The sequence below is a fragment of the Drosophila rhopaloa genome, unplaced genomic scaffold, assembly GCF_018152115.1.
Source record: "Drosophila rhopaloa isolate 14029-0021.01 unplaced genomic scaffold, ASM1815211v1 contig_34, whole genome shotgun sequence".
Lineage (NCBI taxonomy): Eukaryota > Metazoa > Arthropoda > Insecta > Diptera > Drosophilidae > Drosophila > Drosophila rhopaloa.
Genome location: NW_025335128.1, coordinates 1 through 23663, shown reverse-complemented (window position 1 = coordinate 23663; position 23663 = coordinate 1). Strand labels below are relative to the sequence as shown.

The following is a 23663-nucleotide window of genomic DNA, read 5'->3' as shown; positions in this document are numbered from 1 at the left end:
TTATCCCACAAGGATTCTAACGTTAATAAACGTTCTCTATAGTAGGCTGGCTTAGTCTTTCAAACGCTATTCTGAATTTGCTCTCCTACTAAAAACTGTTCATTCAACAACTGATGAATGCTGTTCAGTGTCATTTTTACTTTTCTTACATAATCCGTTCAAAAGGTATTTTGTTATGATGTGCCTCGATGTCTTTTGATGTCTTTTGGTCGCCTTGCTGACCGTTGAAGACTGTAAATTAATGCTGACTATCAATAGTTGAACACAGCAACAAAAATGGTATATGTCGCCTAGTTGACCAAAAGTATTATTATTTTTGGGGTTTTTAACAAATTGGTCGCCAGGTTGACCAAATTTATACTTTTTTTTTTAATATCACACTTGTGATTGATGAAGCAGAATCAATTGCAAATTTTTATTTGAACAAAATATGCGGTTCAAATTTTTACCAAATTGACCTTTCGTTGATTAAACTATGATCGATGTTGCGGTTCAAGGTCGGGCGTCACCAAATGAGGGATTTCTACTGAAATCTGTATGCTGAAAATATTTTTGTTGCGTGACGCAAGTACAGAACTAGTGGCAAAAGCCGCAATAAGTACAGAATAAATTGGGCTGCGGAGAAGTGAAGACGTCAAGATTTTTTTCCGTACTGATTTTATTGAGCATGGATCCGGGTTTATATACATGATTTGGGTTTACAAGGATATTTACTTAGGTCTAGTCTAGATAAAAATGGACAACATGGTTTATTATCAGTTTACAGCAATAATAGCCTAAGTAAGCAATTACATCTACCAGATGGTCGGGTTAAAGTTTCCCAAAGGTTATGACAGATGGTGTGAAGACACGTCCGTCGGCTGGGTGCATATGGTTTATGACCCGTTATCACATGCAGATGTGCAAAGATCAGGATACCAGCTCGCAGGTGTCGACCTTGGCGGAAACTGACCCGAACTGCTAGGCCTGATGTCGTCGATAGCCTCCAGAGTACGATGATGCTCTGTCAAGAACGAGTCTAACTCATTCGATGTTGGAATTTCAGCCTTGTTGTGAATGAATTGCTCCCCCATCGAAAGCGTGATTTTGGGAAGCTTAAAAGAAACCATATACACCAGGGGATAATCCTAAGTCTCGACTTGAATAGAGGACATTTCTAAGGCTATTAGGCAACTTTGGATTGTGCCTTGAAGGTCTTTTAGAGCGGATCCGGACTCTTGTGATACTGCCTGAATGTTGAAGAGGATTTTCAACTGGCTATTGACTAATAACCGCCGATTTTGGTCAGCTTTGGAAACAATGCCGTGCTCATCGACACTTGTTTTGGACAATAGGTGGAACAACTTCGTCGATAGCCTCCAGAGTACGATGATGCTCTGTCAAGAACGAGTCTAACTCATTCGATGTTGGAATTTCAGCCTTGTTGTGAATGAATTGCTCCCCCATCGAAAGCGTGATTTTGGGAAGCTTAAAAGAAACCATATACACCAGGGGATAATCCTAAGTCTCGACTTGAATAGAGGACATTTCTAAGGCTATTAGGCAACTTTGGATTGTGCCTTGAAGGTCTTTTAGAGCGGATTCGGACTCTTGTGATACTGCCTGAATGTTAAAGAGGATTTTCAACTGGCTATTGACTAATAACCGCCGATTTTGGTCAGCTTTGGAAACAATGGCGTGCTCATCGCCACTTGTTTTGGACAATAGGTGGAACAACTTCTCCACCGGTGTTAGACGTGAGTTGTGGATTTATATCGCGGTGAAAAGATCTTTGAATGTGGGCCAACGAAGTTAATCACCAGCGAAAACTTCGGTGTTCACTGGTGGCAAACGACAACCCGTAGACAGCGGTGTTGGAACACTGACGGAAGCCTGAGTGGGCTGGGAGGCGGCCTTGTCTATTATGTCCTGAAGCTGGACCACACACCTCGAATGGACGGAGTAGCAGTAACTGTACTTGGATTCAAGCACTGTCGAGGTGGCCGTATTGTCATTTGGTCCCGATGGACTTGGCACATGCCAGGGGAAAGTCGTTCAGGTTTATCCGCCTGAAATTGGCTAACCCGGTCTGTTGTGGCAATAAACCTTTTGGGGGCGATGTCTATCGCAGTTTGAGCCATCTTAGACACCGACCGACTCGTCGCTTTTTCCCCGTGGAATGGCAGTTGCAGCATTTGGCGTTAATTGAGACCCGTCCAAACGAATTGATGGGATCGACCGCGGTTTCTGGTCGTCTCCCATGGGCATTCTCGGACTCGAACTCTGCGGATCAGCTCTTGTCGACTGACCTGAGTAATGGGCGTCTCGTTGGGACGTGCGGATGTTCAAAGTAAAGCTCTCGGTGGGTCGCCAACGAGTTGGTCATCGCTGCAAATGAACGAACGGAAGAGAAAAAAAACCAAAGTCGAATGCTGCCACAAGAGGAGCTATTCGGCGTATTTGACGCCAGTTGAATTTTTTTTTAGTACGACAACAGAACGTAAACGCAACCAGAGATGAAAAAAAGCGAACAGTCACACCGTTAATTTATGCGGAGTAGAACCCACAATGCCGTAAAAACAAGAAGATTGGAACAAATATTTTGTTGTGAGGCTAATAGGAAGGTTTAGCCGCGTGCCTTAAAGGATCTGCGCTAGAAGCTGTGCGAGGAAAGCTCATGATCCCAGCTATGGTACCTTATGCTATTGGAACGCTAAGGATGTTGTATGGACGTTCAGAAATAGTGCATGCTAGCTTGCAACGGAAGCTTTAAGAAGAGCCGTCCATCAAACCCAACAATTTGGAATCCGTGATTCGACTGGCACTGGCAGTCCAGAATTATTGTGCAACAATGATGTCAGTAGGACTACAGGAATACCTTAATGATTATTCTCTGTTAAGCGATTTGGTTGCTAAGTTGCCAAGTGATCATAAGCTGGATTGGGGTAGACATCGCTTAGCAACTGGTGCCGCCAATTTGACCACCTTTGACAAGTGGCTCTTTGGAATAGCGATGTGCGCAACGATGGTTGCACCCTATTAATGTCAGTCAACAGAGAAAGATAAAAGTGGAAGGTATTCAAAGAAGCGCCTGCTAGTGCACGACATGCTAGGAAGCAATGACGACTGCAAGTCGAAGGCACACGTCACAGAAGATCAACCTTGTCCAGAATGTGGCTGCGACCATGATCTGGCAAATTGCAAAGGATTCTTATCCATGTCCATCAAGTCGAGAGTGGAATTTATTAAATCCAAACGACTTTGATTTTATTGTTTTGGAAAGCATATTCTCCGTAACTGCAGAGTGAAGAAACTTTGCACCCTCGATGGATGTAAGTTACCGCACAACGCGCTACTGCATTATCCGAATACTGAGATTAACAGAAGATTCGTAATGACAAAGAGGACAGCCCTAGAAAAACCGGCGATTCAGAGACCAGCGAGTCAACAGTTTTCTTTCATGAGAAATCAACAACAAAGGCCCTGTTCCGTTATATACCAGTAACTTTGCATAATAATTCCCGTAGAATAGACGTTTATGCTCTAATCGACGAAGGCCCGATGAGCTAGGGCTTGACGGTCCTGAAGAGCAGCTTTGTCTTAAGTGGACTAGCGACGAGACCCAGAGCGAGTCAAAATCGAGAGTCGTTAGCGTCAGTGTTTCCGCTGAGGGTCGTCCGGAATTAAGACACGGACTTAAAGGAGTGCGTACTGTAAGCAATTTGAATCTTCCATTGCAAAGCATCGAAAATCGGACACTTAAAGAACGTCAGCACTTGAGAACAGTTCCGATTTCAACATACAAAGATGATAAGGCTCAAATTATCATCGGACTAGACAACATTAAGATCAGTGTGCCGCTGGAGGTACGTCAAGCTGAAAATGACGACCTTATTGCCGTTCGATGTAAATTAGGATGGTCTGTGTACGGCCGCCAAGGACCGGAAAATGACACGCCAACTCATGTATTCCATATCTGCCACTGCACAACAGTTTGCGGTACGCGGAAACTTGACGAAGCTATGAAGGCATTCTTCTCGTTGGAGTCATTCGGCGTGAGTGTTCCTATAAAACCGTTGCGATCTAAGGAAGACGAACAGGCGCTAAAGATAATGGAGGCAACTACAAATTACATTTCCAACGAAAGGCGCTGGGAGACTGGGTTGTTGTGGAAGTACGACAAAATCAATATGCCCGATTCGTACCCCATGGCTCTTAAAAGGCTCAAGTGCCTTGAGTCGAAAATGTTAAAAGATCCGAAGCTGAAAACGTTTTTGAATAATACCATGCAGCACTACAAGGAAAAGAGATACATTCGCAAACTGGAAAAGTGGGAGTTATCAAACAGTCCACGTTCTTGGTATCTTCCTATATTCACGGTTACAAACCCTAACAAAAAGAAGACATGCCTGGTCTGGGACGCGGCAGCGCAAGTTGACGGCATATCACTAAACGACACTCTTTTAAAAGGACCAGATATGTTGGTGTCCTTGATGGGTGTGTTGTTGCGCTTCAGAGAACGACCTATAGCAGTATCAGGCGATATACGGGAAATGTTTCATCAAATTAAGGTTTGCGCCCTAGACCAATATTCCCAGAAGTTCTTATGGCGTAATGGAGAAATTAATCGCCCACCGGATACATTCGTAATGCAAGTGATGACGTTCGGGGCTGCATGCTCGCCGTCACTTGCCAACTTTATATTGAGACGTAATGCAGAGAGATTTGGTGAAAGTCATCCAGAAGCCGTGAAAGCAATTTGTCGAAACACTTTCGTTGACGATTGGCTGGAGTCAGTTGATACAGAGGAGCAAATGGTTCAACTCGCGAATAATATTAAGGATATTCACGCGAAGGGTGGATTCGAAATGAGAAATTGGCTATCAAACTCCAAGCGCGTCGTACGCTCTCTGAATGAAGTTTATGAAGCACCGCCTAAGTATCTTGGCACACAGGACGAACTACAGGAGAAAGTGCTTGTCATCAAGCCTGAGTTGCTGCAGAGGTCGTCAGCTGGCTCTCATACGAAGCGCCGAGTGTTGAGTATCGTTATGTCCATTTTCGATCCACTCGGGCTTCTTAGATTTTTTAACGTACGTGCCGAAATTATTCTCCAAAATATTTGGAGGTCTGGTGTGGGCTGGGATGACGCAGTCAAGGAACCGGATGAGATCGACTGTATAAAATGGCAAGCCTTACTGCCAAAACTGAGCGATCTGCGTATTCCTCGCTACATGTCTTGCTCGAGCAATGTTAGTAGCCTGCAACTACATATGTTCGTTGATGCTAGTTTGGATGCTTACGCTGCGGTAGCTTATTTGCGTGTTGATCTTGGAGACGAAATCCGATGCTCCTTGCTATCGGTACCACGAATGGAATTAATGGCAGCGGTTTTGGGGTTGCGCCTGGCCAAGTGTTTGGAGTCTGAGCTATCTAACGAAATTGAAAAACGCGTATTCTGGACGGATGCTCAAGATGTTCTATTCTGGATAAGATCCGACGCTCGCAAGTACACGCAATTTGTAGCTTTACGAGTCGGAGAAATTCTTGAAGGCTCCGAAGTTGGTGAATGGCGCTGGGTACCCTCGGAACTAAATGTAGCGGACGATGGGACTAAATGGACAAAAAGTGTTGAGGTAAATAGTTCAATACGATGGTTTTCCGGACCGAATTATCTGTGTCAAGATGAATCGGAGTGGCCGCGCGGAAATGAAATGTCTAAAACCAGAGAAACTCAAGTATTGTACCACAAGGAGGAAATTAAGAAACAAATATCGCCTTTCGCATGTATAATGCCGGAACGCAAAAGAGAGTTTTAGATTTTCTACGCCTTCTTTACGTGAAACCGCACGGACCTGAGCTGGAGGGATTGCTTTTGCTCAAGCGCGATGTTGAAATGGACACAATTTTCATACGCACATGTCAAGAAGAAGAGTTTTTTGATGAAATTCGATGCCTTAAGGAAAATCGATGACTGACAAACCGGAAAAGCAAAATATATAAATGCTCGCCGTACTTGGACCCAGTCGGAGTGCTTCGAATGCACGGTCGAATCGATGCTATCGAAAACGTTGAAGTCAGCGTAAAGCGTCCTGTTATACTTTCGCGTCACCACAGGATTGCATACCTTATAACAGAGTATCACCACCGAGCACAACCCATTCCACCGATGCTGGGAACTTTACCAAAGGAACGTCTATCGGCACATACACTGCCATTTACATTTACTGGAGAAGACTACTTTGGACCGATTGAAGTTGCTTTAGGAAGGCGTCGCGAAAAGAGATGGTGAGTTTTATTTACTTGTCTAACAGTTCGCGCTGTTCATTTAGAATTGGTGCCATCTCTTTCCACGGACTCATTTTTATTGGCTCTAAAACTATTTACAGCTCGCAGAGGTGTGCCCCTTAAGATGCTATCCGATAACGGAACGAATTTTCGGGGAGCCAGCAGAGTACTCGCTCAAGAGATCGAACGTATATCAACGTCAGCAGTGGAAAGCCAGTATCCGGAGATGTCGTTTACCTTTATTCCTCCTGGATCGCCTCATATGGGCGGCAGCTGGGAGCGTATGGTGCGTTCAACAAAGTCAATCCTGACGGAAATTCTGTCGAACATCGGTCTGCGCGAGGAAGTATTGCGCGCTGCGTTGGCCGATGTCGAATGCACCTTAAACTCAAGGCCGTTGACCTATATTCCGTTGGAATCGGAAAATTCGGAAGCCCTTACTCCAAACCACTTCTTGGTTGGTAATTCCAGTGGTCTACGGGAACGCGGTGCGATGGAAACCAACGGATTAGGCTTGGCCAAAAATTTCCGCATCGTTGGTCAACTAGCAAATCGTTTCTGGAGGAGATGGATTCGAGAGTATCTACGAATCTGACGAGACGTACAAAATGGTTTCAGCCGAACCCAGCTCCAATTTCCGTGAATGACGTGGTTCTTATTGTTGATGAAACAAGCAAGCGAAACTACTGACCTAAAGGGATCGTCGTGGATGTTCATTTGGCGAAGGATGGACAAGTTCGTAGCTGTGTTGTACGTACACCAGGAGGACTCGTTACTCGCCCGGCAGTTAAGCTGGCTAAATTGGACATCATAAGGATTGGTAATACTCAGCGTAGTCACGCAGAAGAATCACGAGGAGGGGATGTTGCGAGGCTAATAGGAAGGTTTAGCCGCGCGCCAACTGTCCAATTTTAAAAGTCGATTTATTTGAATTTATCTGTTAGTTTAAAAATACTCTTAAGTTGTTCAACACTGTTAGTTTCATCATTTTATTGTTAGTATTGGAAAACTTAAGAATTTAAGGAGAAGAAAGTGACGACGCTATTAGAAGCTGAAGAAGGGCAAACAACAAGTGTAAGAAAAAATGTTATTAATTTGAATTGTGAATCCATTTGAATTTAAATAAAAATTTCAGCTATCTGTATGCTGTGAACCAGAGCTCGAAATAAGTGGAAATCCTCTGGGAACGTGAGTGTACCAACATATTTGAAACTCGATGAGTTCACTTCTTTTTTTTTTTTTATTTCAGTTATTATCTTTAATTTAATTGTATTAATTTATTTTTCGGGGGTTGGGAAATATTTTCGGTCTCAAAATATTGGTTCCAACAGAACCACCGAACCGCGTAGACGTGTCTTTTTGCTCGCCCTGCTGAAAGACTTCCAAAAATCTACAAAGTGACCACCAAAACTAAGAAAAATAGCGAAAAGACGCTGGCAGCAATGCCATATCCCAAGGTCAACATCTCCTTGTGATTAAAACTAAATTTAAAACCGATCTAGCTAATCAAATCAATTAAAAATGTCGAACGCAAATAAAATATTAACAAGTGCAACCGGTAAAGCCACGAAGCCAAGTCGCGATCGGCAACAAATACAACTAGACGAACGACGGCTGTCTTCTGCACGGAACAATGCTTACATTTCAATTGACTCATTGGAGGCAACAACAAAATTAACGTCACTGACCGCTACCGAAAGAGCCCGCTCACTGTCACCAGCGATTTTATGCTCAAGCAGCGCTGCCGTTACTCAGTCGTGGAGTTCACAATGCCCGTCACCTCTCTCTCTCATCGATGCACCGACTACTTCGGCTTGTGCGCCCACCAGCACTGTACCCTCTCTTACTACAGCAACGTCAACGACAACAACAACTTTAACGTCTGCGGCTACCCAGTGGCCTATCTCAACACCACAAGTAAAACTTTGCTCTACTGACCCTCTTACGAATAATACTCTCGTACAGACGGGGATCGATCGGTATGTACAAATAAAAAGAAAGCTTAGTCCACAAAAAAACGTAAACTCAAATTAGCCAAAAGTACCAAAAACTTTAGGCAACACACGAACATCCGAAAACAGATTTGCCATACTTGGCGAGACCGAAGAAGACAAGGGTCAGGCGCCTCAAGTCATGAAAGCTGTAAAGCCACCGCCAATATATATTAGGAAACACAACCGTGTCGATCTGATTAATAAGCTTAAACAAGTAATCGGGCCTAACCAATTCTATATCAATACCCTAAAAAGAGGAAACATATTAGAAACAAAACTCCAGGTTAACAACGAAGACAACTTCCGTTCTGTAACAAGATATCTCGACAATGAGCTTATAAATTACTACACTTACCAACTAAAAAGTAAGAAAGGCCTACAAGTTGTACTTAAAGGTATAGAATCGACTGTTGCGGTAGCAGAAATAGCTGAAGGCCTCACGGAAAATGGCTTCGACGTTAAGCACATCGTAAACATAGTGAACAGGGATAAAATTCCCCAACCACTGTTTAAGATTGAGCTGGCCCCAGAGACGAAACCTCTAAAGAAAAATGCAGTGCATCCTATTTACAATCTGCAATATCTCCTTCACCGAAGAATCACCGTAGAGGAACCGCATAAGCGGAACGGCCCCGTACAGTGTACAAACTGCCAGGAGTTTGGGCATACAAGAACCTACTGCACCCTGCGTCCAGTTTGTGTCGCCTGTGGAGATTTGCATTGCATTGAAGCATGCCTGGGAAACAAAGAAGACCCTACTCTGAGGAAATGCAGTAATTGTGGGGAAATCATACTGCCAACTACCGGGGCTGTCCCGTCTACAAAGAACTCAAGAGCCGCCTAAATCAGAGACGCAGTAATCCACTCGCGGCTCAACACTCTGCCCAACCAAACATCTTCACCCCATCAACAACCACTCCTGGTGTCTCATTTGCCAACGCACTCCGCTACCCTGGAATCTCACAAACATCTACCGCCCAACCTGCAGCATTACGTCCACAGCCACCCATATCAAACCTAAATGATTTTCCGCTCTTAAGCCAAAATGGCCAAACAACAAGTCAACCTTCTACGCAGCAAAACCAAACTCTTCCCCCACAAACACTTAGCGGTCTAGAATCTACACTAGCTACTCTTGCAAACGTCATGATGACGATTCAAAGTTCCCTTCAAGAACTACTGCGAAACCAGAGCCTTCTAATGGAACTGCTGATCAAACAAAAGTCTGTATAAATGGACTCCTTAAGAATATGCTTCTGGAACGCAAACGGCGTTTCCCGGCACAAAAACGAACTCCTACAGTTCCTAAACAGCCACAATATCGATATCATGCTACTTTCTGAAACCCATCTAACTAATAAAAACTACTTCCATATCATCGGATATATATTCCACGCGACCAACCACCCGGACGGTAAAGCACACGGAGGTACCGGTATACTCATAAAACAACGCATAAAACATCATCCTTTGGAGACATTCGCTACTAACTACCTGCAGGCCACATCCCTACGTATAAACCTAATTGGCGGCCCACTTACCCTATCCGCCATATATTGCCCCCACGCTTCAGTATTGCAGAAAATGAGTTTATGAATTTCTACAACTCACTAGGACGCTGCTTTATAGCTGCCGGTGATTATAACGCAAAGCATCCCCACTGGGGATCTCGTCTTATCAACCCCAAAGGCCGCCAATTATACAACGCTATTATCACTCCTGGTAATGCGCTTGACTTTGTCTCACCAGCTAGGCCTACATACTGGCCCACAGATCCAAATAAACAACCTGACATTATCGATTTCGCTGTTATTAGAAGAGTCTCGCACAGGCTGATAAACATAAAAACCTTAGAAGAGCTTACATCGGACCATTCGCCAGTTCTCCTCTGTCTATCTGAACAGCCGCAGCTTCTGGAACGCCCCCCAACATCTAACATCAAACAAAACAAACTGGCTGAAGTACAAAAAATATGTAAGTGCACACATCGAACTTGATCCTGAAATTTCCTCTGAATCTGACATTGACAAGTCGCTTAAACACCTCACGGACGTAATGTCCTCTGCCGCCAAACATTCAACGCCAGAACCCTCATCCACAAACCCGCTAAGAACCGGACGCTCAAGTATCCAGATCGAGTCTCTCCTACTTGAAAAACGTAGACTTCGCAGAGACTGGCAGACTCATCGGTCCCCAGCTACTAAGAAAAGACTTAATGAAGCATCTCGAAAATTGTCGAAGGCCCTCTCTACCGAAAAGAACCAGGCCCAACGGGCCTACATTGCGAAACTATCCCCGACGGGTAATAAATTCCCACTATGGAGAGCGCACCCAAACATGCAGCCACCAATAGATCCCGATTGGCCAATTCGATCACAAACAGGTGCCTGGGCGCGCAGTGACGAAGAAAGAGCTAACACCTTTGCCCATCAAACGTCTTCAAGCCCCACCCGCCATCCAACCAATTCACTCTACCGAATGTCTCGCTAGCGTCGCCGTCCTCCCCAGTTACCCTTGAAACCAGCACAATACTTAAGGTTATTAAAGAACACATAAACCCAAAAAAGGCTCCTGGTCACGATTTTATTTCTCCAAAAATGATAATTGAATTACCTGCATGCGCAGTCAGATGCATCGCATTTATATTTAACTCAATATTGAAATGGGGCTACTTTCCTGACCAATGGAAAAAGTCTGTCATTACAATGATCCCGAAGCCAGGAAAAGACAAATCCCAGCCTTCCTCGTACCGGCCCATCAGTCTGCTCCCATGTCTATCAAAGCTATTTGAAAAACTGCTTCTTGTTCATCTAGTAACACATCTTCAAAACAACAGAACGATCCCTCTGCACCAATTCGGATTTAGGGAAAAGCATGGAACTATCGAACAGGTAAACCGCTTAACATCTGAAATTCGCACGGCTTTCGAACACAAGCAATATTGCAGTGCCTTATTTCTGGACGTATCACAGGCATTTGATCGCGTCTGGATCGACGGTCTGGTATACAAAATCAAAACCCTCCTACCGGAAAACACTCACAAGTTGCTTGAGTCATACCTCAGAAACAGAGTTTTCACCGTGAGATGTAAAACCTTTACTTCAACCATCCGTAACATCGAAGCTGGAGTACCCCAAGGAAGTGTGCTTGGACCAATCTTGTACATCCTTTACACGGCAGACATTCCAACAAGCCGCCAGACCCTCATCTCAACCTTTGCTGACGACACTGCCATTGTCAGCCGCTCGAAATACCCAAAAACAGCTACAGCCCATTTAAAAGAACACCTGGTAGCTGTAGAAAAATGGCTCGCAGACTGGCGTATCAAAGTCAATGAGCAAAAGTGTAAGCACATTACATTTACACTAAACTTGTCGAAATGCCCACCACTGACGCTAAACAACAAGCCGGTTCCACAAGCAGACGAAGTCACCTATCTCGGCATACACCTAGACAGGAGGCTTACCTGGAGAAAGCATATAGAAGCAAAGAAGACCCATTTAAAACTAAAGGCCAGCAGCCTTCACTGGCTCATGAACTACCGCTCCCCCCTTCCACTCGAATATAAAGTACTACTGTATAACTCGTGCTTAAAGCCGATCTGGACCTACGGTTCCGAGCTCTGGGGAAACGCAAGCAGCAGCAATATAGAAATTATTCAAAGAGTACAATCAAAGACCCTACGAACTGGAGCCCCCTGGTACATCCGCAATGCAAACATCCAGAGAGACCTGGATATAAATCCCGTAAAAGAAGAAATTGTTTCCAGAAAAATTTAATATGAAGCAAGATTATCAAATCACCCAAACCTGCTTGCCAGACAACTCAACCGGCTAAGCTATCATTCCCGTCTACAGCGGAATGATTTCCCATCCCTTTTTCAATAACATAAGTTAACGTAACATAGATTAAGATTTGAAAACTTATTGTTAATCTCTTAAGTAATAGAGAAGATCCAATAAATAAGAATAAAGTATAAAAAAAAAAAAAAAATATTGGTTCGGGAGAAATACTCACTGGGTTATGACTTCGGCAGCCCAGTGCATGCTTGAGGGACCCGGAAAAAAGAGAGAAGGAAAAAACAGCAACAATAACAACACGGCCGATCCGGCGGTTAATGCGGTAATTTGAAAAAAAAACAGTTGCGGTCGCACCCGTTGGACCTGAATCGACGTTTATTTTCAATTTTTTTTTTTTTCGCGCGGAGTCCCTCGGCCCACTTACCCGCCCAACCGACCGAGGGCCGCAGCCGTGTATCGTATGGCACGATTCGCGAGAAGATAGACGCGAGATAAGAAAATATAGGTAAAAGTCCCGGGAAAAAGTAACAGTAAGATCAATTTTGTGCCAATGAAGTTAGTATTACTCGATTTAGGAGCGGCAGAGAGTCAAGATTTGAAATTATAGGAAAAAGTCTATTATAGTCAGAACATAATACTCTGAAAGGCTCATGCAAGGCATAGTTAGTTAGTTAGTGGACTCCAGACGGGTGATCCATTCTCCAGAATCGGACCGACTAGCGAAATAAATAAAGCTTTAGTTAAATAAAGATCATCGAATTCTTAAAAATCCAAGCACTCCTCATTCTTTATTAATATTGGACGAAATGTGAATAAAAAAATTTTAATTTAGGGTCCAAGAGAACGCCAAGATCGTTAACAAGAATTATTCTATCCAAAGAGCTGCCACTTAACGTGTAAGTCGTACATTTCGGATTGACAAAATAAAAAGTCATCAGATTGCACTTGGAACCGTTTAAGTATAGTAAATTATCTCGGCACCAGTTTTGAAAATTATCTAGATCGGATTGTAAGTCTAAATGGCAGGAAATGTCCTTATACTGCAGGCACAACTTAACATCATCTGCGTACATAAGTACGCGAGAATGACTTAGCCAGATGGCTCCCTTGTGGCACTAGAGGTAACATGGAGAATTTTAGAAATTGAATTTTTAAAAAGGACCCTTTGGGACCTGCCATTCAGATAACTTGAGATCCATCTAAGAAGATCAACTGGAAAACCTAACAGGTCAAGTTTTTGAACTAGAAGTAAGTGATTTACAGAGTCAAATGCTTTGCAAAAGTCAGTGTAAATGACGTCTGTTTGAAAACTACTATTAAAGGCCTTTATAACAAATGTAGTAGGTTTGTGATTGTGGATCTACGTTTAATAAATCCGTGTTGACACGGAGAAATGATTGATCTACAAAGTTGCTGCAAATGAGGAGTAATGATTTTTTCAAAAAGCTTGGGAATAGCTGACTGCTTAAAAATACCCCTGTAGTTACTGGCTTCTAACTTGTTACCTTTTTTGAAAAGAGGAATAACAAAATATTCCTTCCAAATATTTTGGAATTGGGAAGTATCTAGAGATAACGTAAACAACTTGTAAAGAGGTTTGCACAGGGCCTTAGCGCAATACCTAAGCACGCACACTGGGACATATTATTGCATATGTAAAGATCAGACCAATTAAAGTCAGAAATAAAATTATTTAGCCTAAGAAAGTATGCCTTTCGAAAACAATGTATTCGTTTGGTTGATTTTTCAGATTTTTCTTCTGTAACTCTACCCGTGTCAAATGTAAGTTCGATTGTAGGGTGATATGGATCTTCAGGATTTGATACAAAACACAAATCAAGTAGGCGACCTAGTGAATTTCGAACATGTTTTACTTAAGATAAGGATATGTCAAGCAGTCCGTCAATAAAATCATGCTGTCCTATAGGTAGTAAGACATTCGATTCATCCTCAGTGGACCAGGTAACTCCAAGTTTATTAAAATCACCTAGAACTACCAACTGATCCCTATCGGAAAGCTTATTTGCAACTGAATTAATAACGGAAAGGTTATTTAAATAATCAGGAAGTTCAGACAACGGCGGAATATATGAGCAAGTTATGTAAATCGAGCTACCAGGAAGCGATAACTTTACACAAATAAATTCAATGTTATTTAATTCCTCAAAAAATAACTCCTCTGACGGGAGGTTTGAATCAACTCCAATTAAGACTCCACCTATATATTGTATACTTACCTGGAAAAACTTCGGAGCTACAGATCTTCGGCTTTAACCAGGTTTCTGTAAATACAATAATATGAGATGCAAAGGAAAGGTTATCAGAATACAATTCAGTGAGCTTGCTACGCAAGCCTCTTGCATTCTAATAGGAAAGAAGAAGGTTAGAAGTTAGTTTTTTGAAATTGGTACACTGGTTTGGCCTCGACTAGGAAGTTTGACTCCCACGAGCCCCTTCTTCTTTATCTTAGCCTCGAACTCTTTTACAAAAATATTAACTGCAGCGGACATATTATTGCATATGTAAAGATCAGACCAATTAAAGCCAGAAATAAAATTATTTAGCCTCAAAAAGTCTGCCTTGCGAAAACAATGTATTCGTTAGGTTGATTTTTCTTCTATAACTCTACCCGTGTCAAATGTAAGTTCGATTGTAGGGTGATATGGATCTTCAGGTTCCGTGAGTGGTGCTACTCTGGACAGAAACACACCTTCAGGATTTGATACAAAACACAAATCAAGTAGGCGACCTAGTGAATTTCGAACATGTTTTACTTGAGATAAGGATATGTCAATAAAATCATGTTGTGCTATAGGTAGTAAGACATTCGATCCTTCCTCAGTGAACTAGGTAACTCTAGGTATATTAAATTAAAAATTATCGGAAAGCTTATTTGCAACTTACGTAATAACAGAAAGGTGATTTAAATAATCAGGAAGTTCAGACAACAATATAGAGCTACCAGGAAGCGATAACTTAACACAAATAAATTCAATGGTATTGAATACCTCAAAAAATAACTCCTCTGACGGGAAGTTTGAATAAACTTCAATTAAGACTCAACCTCCCCGTCTAGAGGGACGGTCATATCTATTTATTGTGTACTTACCTGGAAGAACTTCGGAGCTAAAGATCTCCGGCTTTAACCAGGTTTCTGTAATCACAATAATATGAGATTCAAAAGAAAGGCTATCAGTATACAATTTAGTGAGCTTGCTACGCAAGCCTCTTGCATTCTGATAGGAAAATGTTTGCTTTTTTGTCTCGCTTTAATTTATTTTGGCTTGGAATGACTTTGCGAAGGTTAGTTCCTGTATGTGAAGGCAGAAAATATATAAATGTGGGATGAGCATGCACACACAGTTGACCAATAGTAAAGCAAAACTATCGCAAAATGTTAGAATCGATAGAAATTTTTTGTTTTTGTGTTCTTGTTTCCATGGTAATTGACTGATGCGTAGTGTCTCGGCACACGGAATCGTTCATTTCTTTTGGTTTTTTTTTGTGCATGCGTTCTTTTGTGATTGGAAACTTGCAGAGTGCAGTCGTAGAAAGGCCGAAATTGCTTAAAAGTGATTTATTAAATAGACAAAATCGTTTAGTTCAGTGCTGTGGCCAAAGAGTGAGTTTAAACGCCTCTAAAACAAAAAATAAATCACATGTGCGTTCTTCTTCGTTTTTAAGGCTTCTTGGAATTTTACAATAACACAAATTATTGCAGTTTTGAAACGATTTTTAAGGAGGAAGCATTCTTCTAAAAGTTGGTAAGTATTCTTAATGCAACTCAAGAGTTGAATTTAACTTATATGTACAGTCAGGAGAGAAAGAGTTTGACAAATGGATTAGAGGCCCTCTTAATAGTGTCCGACGAACTCGCACATGTATTAGGGGCGTGCGCGTTACTCTAACAATGTATTACCAAAGACCAATATAATCTCTAAGATGCGTAACGCCATACGATTTTTTTGCACACGAATTTTTTGTGCTGTCTTTTCAACTGGCTTTTCGCTCTCTTGCCCAAAAGCCAGCGAGAGAGCGCTCTAGAGCCAGCCGCTCTCTTGCACGCATACTGCGACAGCCAGCGACTATATGTGTGCACATGTATTCACAAACATTTCTTCGAGCAGAGCGCTGTCGAAATATACTCTTTATTTTAAATTCTAACATAATTTAAAATACATATTTTGTATTTCCTTTATATGATAATAATTCGAATGTAGAGATTATATTGGTCTTTGGTATTACTATATACTATATTACAAAATCGTTTTTTACAGCGGAATTTAAAGATAGATTTTCACTGGAAGATTCCGCTTTCGACAGGATAACCCAGAAGTTTTCCAGTACGCCCAGGACAGGATATCCAAGAGTCAGAAGAATATGAAACTAGAAATTACGTTTAAGTATCCCGAAAGAATGTTTAAGTACCATATATGTATAATTTACGTTTAAGTATATATATATATATTAAAAAAAAAAAGTAATGGAACACCTTTTACCTTTTTCGATCCGCTACTAATATTACTTTCGCCTCGTTAATGATATTAAATCGCATCGCTAAAAATATCACCAAAGTCTCGCAAACGATCCGTATTCGAGCTAACGAAAACAAAACTTTCTCTGCCATATGCCTAGTACTCAGATAGACAAACGAGTTCGCTAGCAAAAAAACATTAATATTTCAGGTGTGACCAAAATTTCGAGAGTTCATCAGAATTAAGCGTGCTACGGTCGTACTGTCAATCAGCTGGGTTTGTTGACAAGCAGCTAAAATTCAAATATCGTATTTGCGGGAAAGAGCCTTTAAAAGATATTATCATTTACCTTGGCAAGACAAGTCTGCCGGTGTACAAAGAAATTAAAAACAATACAATATAAATTTAACAGTTGTTTTTTTTATTAAATTTACTGATAATTATTTGCTAATTTGGCGTTCATAGCTGCACTTTTATGGTTTTTTTTCGTACTTTTTTGACCAAAAACACATTTTTCTCTGACAAGAGGCACCCCAGATAGTATTAATGTTATTTTGTCCTAACATGTAAACTCCTGCAATCGACTTTTGCAGGTTTTTTAATTTATTTCCTCAATTTTTTAAATGTTCAGCGAGAAGATTAAATTTTTTAATCTTTTCGTTAGGGTTAACCCAAAGTTAATTTTTTTCGTCGATCTGAGGACCAAGGTGAAAAAAAAAACCTTTACGAAAAGTGTACACCAGCTGTTAGCCTCATGCTTTCTCTCATGACTGGCGTACATTTTTCGTCTGAGTACTAGGCTATAAACTGAGCAACCAGTGATTCGTTTTTTTATTGTTTTCGGATCCGAGGCGATAGTCGTTTTACGTTTAAGTTTCGCGTAACTATTGTTTGCGATATCGCTAACCAACATTTGGTCAACTGGGCAGTATGTATGTGTGAGCGTATGTGTTGGATGCTGCTCTTTGTCATACAATGGAAACCCGATAAGTGGACTGTAGTTGTGAGGGCATACACTACATTTATGGAGGCAGAAAATATATTTATGTATATATGGGCATGCATGCAATTATGGATATATGTGTGTATGTGTAAGGGCATGTATTGGTACAGTTGAGGTGTGGACTGAATTTGAAGTGACGGAGCAGAGAAAATTATCGCAACAGCGGCGGACTGTTCGGCGAACAGGGAAACTCCCAAAATTAGTTCACACCGAGTGGCTGATATTATTTATGCCTTTTTATTTTCTATCACACAATTTCACTTTTTGTCGAATTTTTTTTCTCGCGGAGGCAGAATTGCATTGAATTATGTGCACAAGTTGGCACGAGCGTGTTTGTTTGTCTGGATGCACCTTGACCGTTGGCAAGAAAAAAGAGAAAGGAATATGGCGACGCACACAAAGCGGAAACGGATAGAAAATTTGATCGAATCGAAGAAATATAAATTTCTCGACTGCCGTTGGGTCAGGAAAACTCGGACGTGAAGTTCACACAAAAAAATTGATTTGGCAGCAGTGTGAACGAAATTTAATGTTCGGACCACTGCCAAAGACCGGCAGCGAGAGGAAGACGGAGGAGGCTCGTACTCACGGTTGCCACTTCAAAAATTTTTTATGAGCCAAAAAAAGATCAAAAATAAGCCAATTTGAATAAAAAAGAGCCAAATTTAGAATCACATGTGAAAGTTACCATATCGATACACTTGTTTAGAGCTACCATACCAGCGGAACAATTTAGTTTCGATCTGGCACTTTTGGGTTTCAGACATTAATCACTTTTAAAATTGCTAAAAAAAAATGCATTAATAAAAAAATGAATTTTTTTTTTTAAATTTAAAATATTTTTTATCGCTATTAGCAAAAAAGAGCCAAATTCAATAAAAATGGGCCAAGGAGCCAACGCGAAACAAAGAGCCAGATTTGGCTCAAAAGAGCCAAACCTGGCAACCGTGCTCGTACTTATCTTTTAGCGGAAAAAATCAACTCCCACGGCGCGAACGCAAAGTAAAATAAATGAAGAAGTGGTCAACTTTATTTTGCTGCATACATGAGACCTAACTTAATATAAAACGGCGCTCCCGCCCGCTTTACTCTGCTGAAGTGAGAGCGGGAGATCGGCATCGGCCGACCGAGGAGTTCGGATCCAAACCCGCGGCTCGCGGTTCGGAACACGGACGTTGAGAGAAAGCGAGCGAGGGAGGGCAAGAGGGGCGAAAGCGAAAGCTCGGAGAGCTCAGTGGGCAGCGGCGGTGCAGTTGACCACTGGCCTAAACACACTCTAATACTCAAAACTAACACAAAGAACTGCTGTTCGTAACTCGATGGAGCTTGCCCAATGTGAACAGCATAATAGAGTTAAGCTATCGATGCGGAGGGCACATAAGGCTTACTGCTTTCGAAATTTCGGGCTACTTTTTTCTTTCAAAGTATTTACTTTACATAAAAAAGACAAAAATAAATAAAAATATGTGTATCAAAAATATCTAAAAATTTATTTTAAATATTTTTAATGTAATCATACTTTGATAGACAAAAGCAACAAGTCATTGTTTATTACAGTTTTGTTTACAATGAAATCGGTATTGTTGGCAACTCTGACATATTTATTCGTAAGGGCCTCAAAATACATTGGTCCTGAAAAATTAAATTATGTAGTGTGTTTGCAAAACTTTATCGAGGCTTAAGTTTCTATAGTAACCTAAAGTTCTAGTTTTGTGAAACTGGAGAAAAGTTAAGAATATGTACAGACGAGTAATTTGCGTTGCCCGCGCCCTCGGGTGACTTTGCCAGTAATTCCACGTACGTGAAAAACATGAAACAAAAAGTTTTTCATTTGTTTTGCCTCTCTCCTTCGGTACCGTCAGGATAATTAATTTTTTAAAAATCACATCGGATATACATACTAATTCCCGTCGTTAATGGTCGAATCCTGGTGTGGGAAAAGTTTGCCTATGTCAAAAAAGATGCGCAAATTGGAGGAAGCAACCAGGATGAGCGACGTGTTCCCACAGTCGCAGTAGATGAAATTGCTGGTCGTAGATACCGCTCACCTAAGAGACCGATTGGAATCGTATTAGCTCCTTGCCCCCATGGTGGACTTAGACCTAGGGTGACCAGCTGACCAACTCAAATAATAGACAAATAGTAATTATTACTAATTATTAATTATCGTCTGTAAAACTACTTCAATCCGCTAACTTCATTTAGCATTAAAATTTCCAAAGTAAACTATTTTGGGAAATACACTATCCGTAGTTTCTTGAAATAAAAATTTTATTTTAGACATTGATGACCCCACTTTAGCAATTTATTGAACTAAGAATGCTACTCACATAGAAGGGGCAATAGTTCAACAAGCTGCAAGTTTTTTTGTCACTCCTTCAAATGTTAATATCTGTTCATATATAGCAATGATCAGCATAGGGTCTTTTACTGCCTTAAAAAAAAACACAGAAATTTGTTTAATCATATGCAGTTAACCAGACTTTTAAGATTAATAATGTTATTGAACAAAATTGTATACTGCTTTATAATAATATATGTTTTTGTGACATATAAATTAAAAGTGCTTAGCACAGAAATTATAAATATGCATTTTTATTGACTTAATTTATTTTCCATACATTTTTTCTTATAATCTTAAGTTTCAGAATTAAAGACAGACTTTGCCTTTCTCTCTACCGTCATGAAAATATCTATTTTAAAATCACATTGGATGTACAATTTCCGTCATCCTATCTATGCAAATAAGTTTTCACAAGTCAACGAACCAGAGCCATCGACAAAAGTGTTTGAAACATATGTAACAACTGCCAAAGTTCTGATCTCGCATTGGGCCGGATGCTCGTGCACAGTCGGCTAACACAGCGTAGTTGCGTCCCACGTACTGTGACAAAACACAAATGCTTGTTATGGAAAAGAATTTGTCACTTGAAGAAGAGGTTGCCTACAATTTCTTCAGTAATATGTTGATGTTGAAAAAAACTTACTTGGATGACCAACAATGTATCAATGCCTGCGAACCGTCATCAGATAATGAGCACCGGGGAAAACGAACATTCACAATTACTTAGGCTAAGATGTTCCTCGCTCGCGCGAATTGTTCTCCGGCTTAGCTCGTAGACTAGATGTGTAGGTTTTTGTTACTTCATTCGTATCGCCTATATTAATTGTTAAGTCAAAAGTAGATCTCGTGAAAGGACAAACAAAAATAACAAACGGACGAAATACTAAATATTTTAATCAGAATTTACGGAAATTAAACAGAATAAAATCTAGGGGGCCTATTGGACTTAATCCCATGTCTGAACACCAGAAAATCTCGGTTATAATTAAGATTCCATGCTGCCCCAAAAAAACATAAATAATTAAACGGTCCCATAGGTTTTGAGGAGTCTCAGCGGTCATATTTCACCAGTTGAGTCAAAATATTTTAGGAATTAAAACATTATAGTTCTTATTTAAAAATTAAACGCAAAATATTGTCAGTTTATGGGGATAATAAAAAATAATAATTGTTAATTTAAGACATTTATAAATTAAAAAAACAATAATTATATTCTCTTAATTGGATAAAAAGGCATATCAAATTTCTTTGGCAAGAAATATAAAACCAAGCGATACAATTTAAGTGGCTAGAAACGCAAATAAATTAATTATAATGTTTTTTAATTTTTTTAAATTAATTTTCTTTCTTTTATTTTTCTTTGATTTTTTTTTGATGAGCTTAAATTGGGGCGGTGATATGTACAGTTTTTTTCTGCGAGATTTTGGGGATTTCAGTGCGGGGTTTGGTTTCCCTTTCTCTCTCGACCTTCATCTTTTATTTACTAAAAAAACCTCTGTTTTTCTTTCTTCCCTCCACTAGATGGCAAAGAACAGTACACATGATTTGACTTTTGAATTTTTCCACTTAAGGACATCTTGACCCTTCGCCGACTAGATTGAGAAAGACAAATCGAGAATTAACGGTCTCTGTGCTATTCTTACACAAAGTTCCGAGGCGAGCCAGAGATCTCGCCTCAGAGATGATCGTGACCTCTGTCCCACCGGGTCCAGACAGCGGATAATATCCGAAAACCGCGATATGCCGGAAAACGATCGCGAGGGTTGCAGCAAGGTACCATTGGCCAGAAATTCAAAGCGACATGAAGAAGTATAAAGGCAGTCGGAAAAATGCTCACCCAAATATCGGAAGAGCCATGTGCTACGATATTCGCCGATTTCGTCGGACCGCTACCTCGTTCCAAGCTCGGGAACTCGATGCTACAGGTGCTGTTAGATCGGTTCTCAAAGAAAAAGGAAATCGATCCGGGAGCGAATCTTCGTGAGATACGTCGTTCCCAAGGTGTTGATCACCGACAATGGAGTACAGTTCACAACCAGGGCGCTTGAAAGATTAAAAAGGGACCTTACCTTTCTGCTCCGAATTTTTATTGGTTTTGTTTTAACCCATCGATAGGCTCTGTCAAAATTAGTCACAAAATCGGTCTGCGGTCTTTCTTTTGAGCGTTGTCCGTCTACATCGTTGTGCTGTTTTTGGTGCTCTTTTTGATTGCACATAAACTTTATTGCGCTCCCGCGTTCTCGTTCTTTCTGTCTCCTCACTAATTCAAATGTTCTAAGTGTGCAGCTTCTGCGATACTTGTTACGGGTCGATTTAAAATTTCAAATTCTTTTTCTTAGAACAGTGCTCCGAAAAGTAAAATGACTAATAACAATTTTGTCTGCTTTGGCACAAAATGCAGTCTGGTTATAAGAACTGACAAGTCTAACATATTTGCTGGCATATGGGCATACCAAATGCACTGGTTTTACTGGCTGAACAAGTGATAACCTTTCAAAGAGGACAAACTTGCAATTCTGTTGTGACGCTTATAACGAGGTTGCGAAAGTCAGCAGCTACAAAAGATTCGATATCCGAACAATCCGTACCGAAATGTATTCATCGAGAGTCTTCTAAAATTGTCGATTTGACCACTGTTGCTTCATTATTAGTAAGAGTGCGAAGAAGTTCTAGTGAACATCGCACCATTTTCCCCCATTTTCCTCTTGGAGAAAGGCAGTAGAGCCACACCTTGTGGTAACCCGTCCGCCACAGGCAGCAGTGTCCGCCACGGGAAACCGCGACTACCACAGGCAACTGCCACGGGCAGTAGCAACCGCCGCAGACAGCCACAATCGCCACGAGCCACCAAGAAAAATTAAATATTACCTCGGTGAGTCCGTTCTGGGCACGTAGAACCACGACAACGACGCGACGCCTTCACTACGCGGCATCCATACCACCGCGGTCCGCAGTGACCGAGGCAAGGCGTGGTACCGACCTCGGGACCGCCAACTCCGATGCGCGCCTTCAAAGGAGTCCCTTTCGGTTCCGATTTATCACGCGGAGACCAGCAACCGAAATACCTGTTTGGCTTACTGGCCGCACCCAAAATTAGATTTTAAGTTATTTTTTGTACAATTGTAATTTTTATACATACCTTCAATTCATTTCTGCACGTCTTCGTAATTATGCTAGCTTGAGTCCGGCTTTGCGCAACTCAAGGCTGAAAGGTGAATTCTGGCTTAGCAGAACTGAAACTACGTTATTGTTTTGTACTCACCTGTGCCTTTTGCCCTCTTGGAGCTCCAGCGGGGTACTTAGGAAAAGAAAATGGGTGTTAAATTTAAGCCTCTTCGAGGGCGAAGATAAACTTTTCTCCGAAGCCAAATTTCCCGATTCAAAAAAAAATTTGTAAACTTCGGCTGCGTGCAGACGTGTTTTATTAACGCTCCGGAAAAACAATTAGTCAATCAGTCGAAAACGTTCCAAAAATTAATAAACGCGAGGTTTTGCGTTTCGCGATGCAAATCGCATACCGTAAACTAAAGTTTTAATTAATTAAATAATTAATCTTTACGCACTAACGATAAACAAATGAGTAAGAACGTGGATCAGCGCACTCAACGACAATAACAACAAGACGAAGCCCGTGAAAAAGTTCAGAGAGAGCAAGACAAACGTCGTCTTTCTTTGGCCCGTAACAATGCTTATTTTACGGTGACGAGTAATACTTTAGAACCGAAAGTGCTTGAAGGTGCAAGATTACTGACCGCCGAAAACCAGAGATAAATAAATGCA

At 41.1% G+C, this 23663-nt stretch overlaps 1 protein-coding gene across 1 annotated transcript; it reads left to right on the top strand.

The window, feature by feature from the left end:
* The first annotated feature begins 3305 nt into the window (after positions 1 to 3305).
* LOC123038028 lies at positions 3306 to 21698 on the top strand. The gene is made up of 4 exons (XM_044461464.1): positions 3306 to 3311; positions 3507 to 5766; positions 6369 to 6802; positions 21480 to 21698. The coding sequence occupies exons 1-4, from the start codon at positions 3306 to 3308 to the stop codon at positions 21696 to 21698; spliced, it is 2919 nt and encodes a 972-aa protein (XP_044317399.1).
* The last annotated feature ends 1965 nt before the right edge of the window (positions 21699 to 23663 follow it).

What these genes read in the sequence shown, in the direction of transcription:
- LOC123038028 (XM_044461464.1), top strand. An exon ending in ACAAATATCGCCTTTCGCAT is followed by an intron (nt 5,767 to 6,368) that starts GTATAATGCCGG and finishes AACTATTTACAG; the next exon opens with CTCGCAGAGGTGTGCCCCTT. An exon ending in TGGCCAAAAATTTCCGCATC is followed by an intron (nt 6,803 to 21,479) that starts GTTGGTCAACTA and finishes TTCGCCGACTAG; the next exon opens with ATTGAGAAAGACAAATCGAG.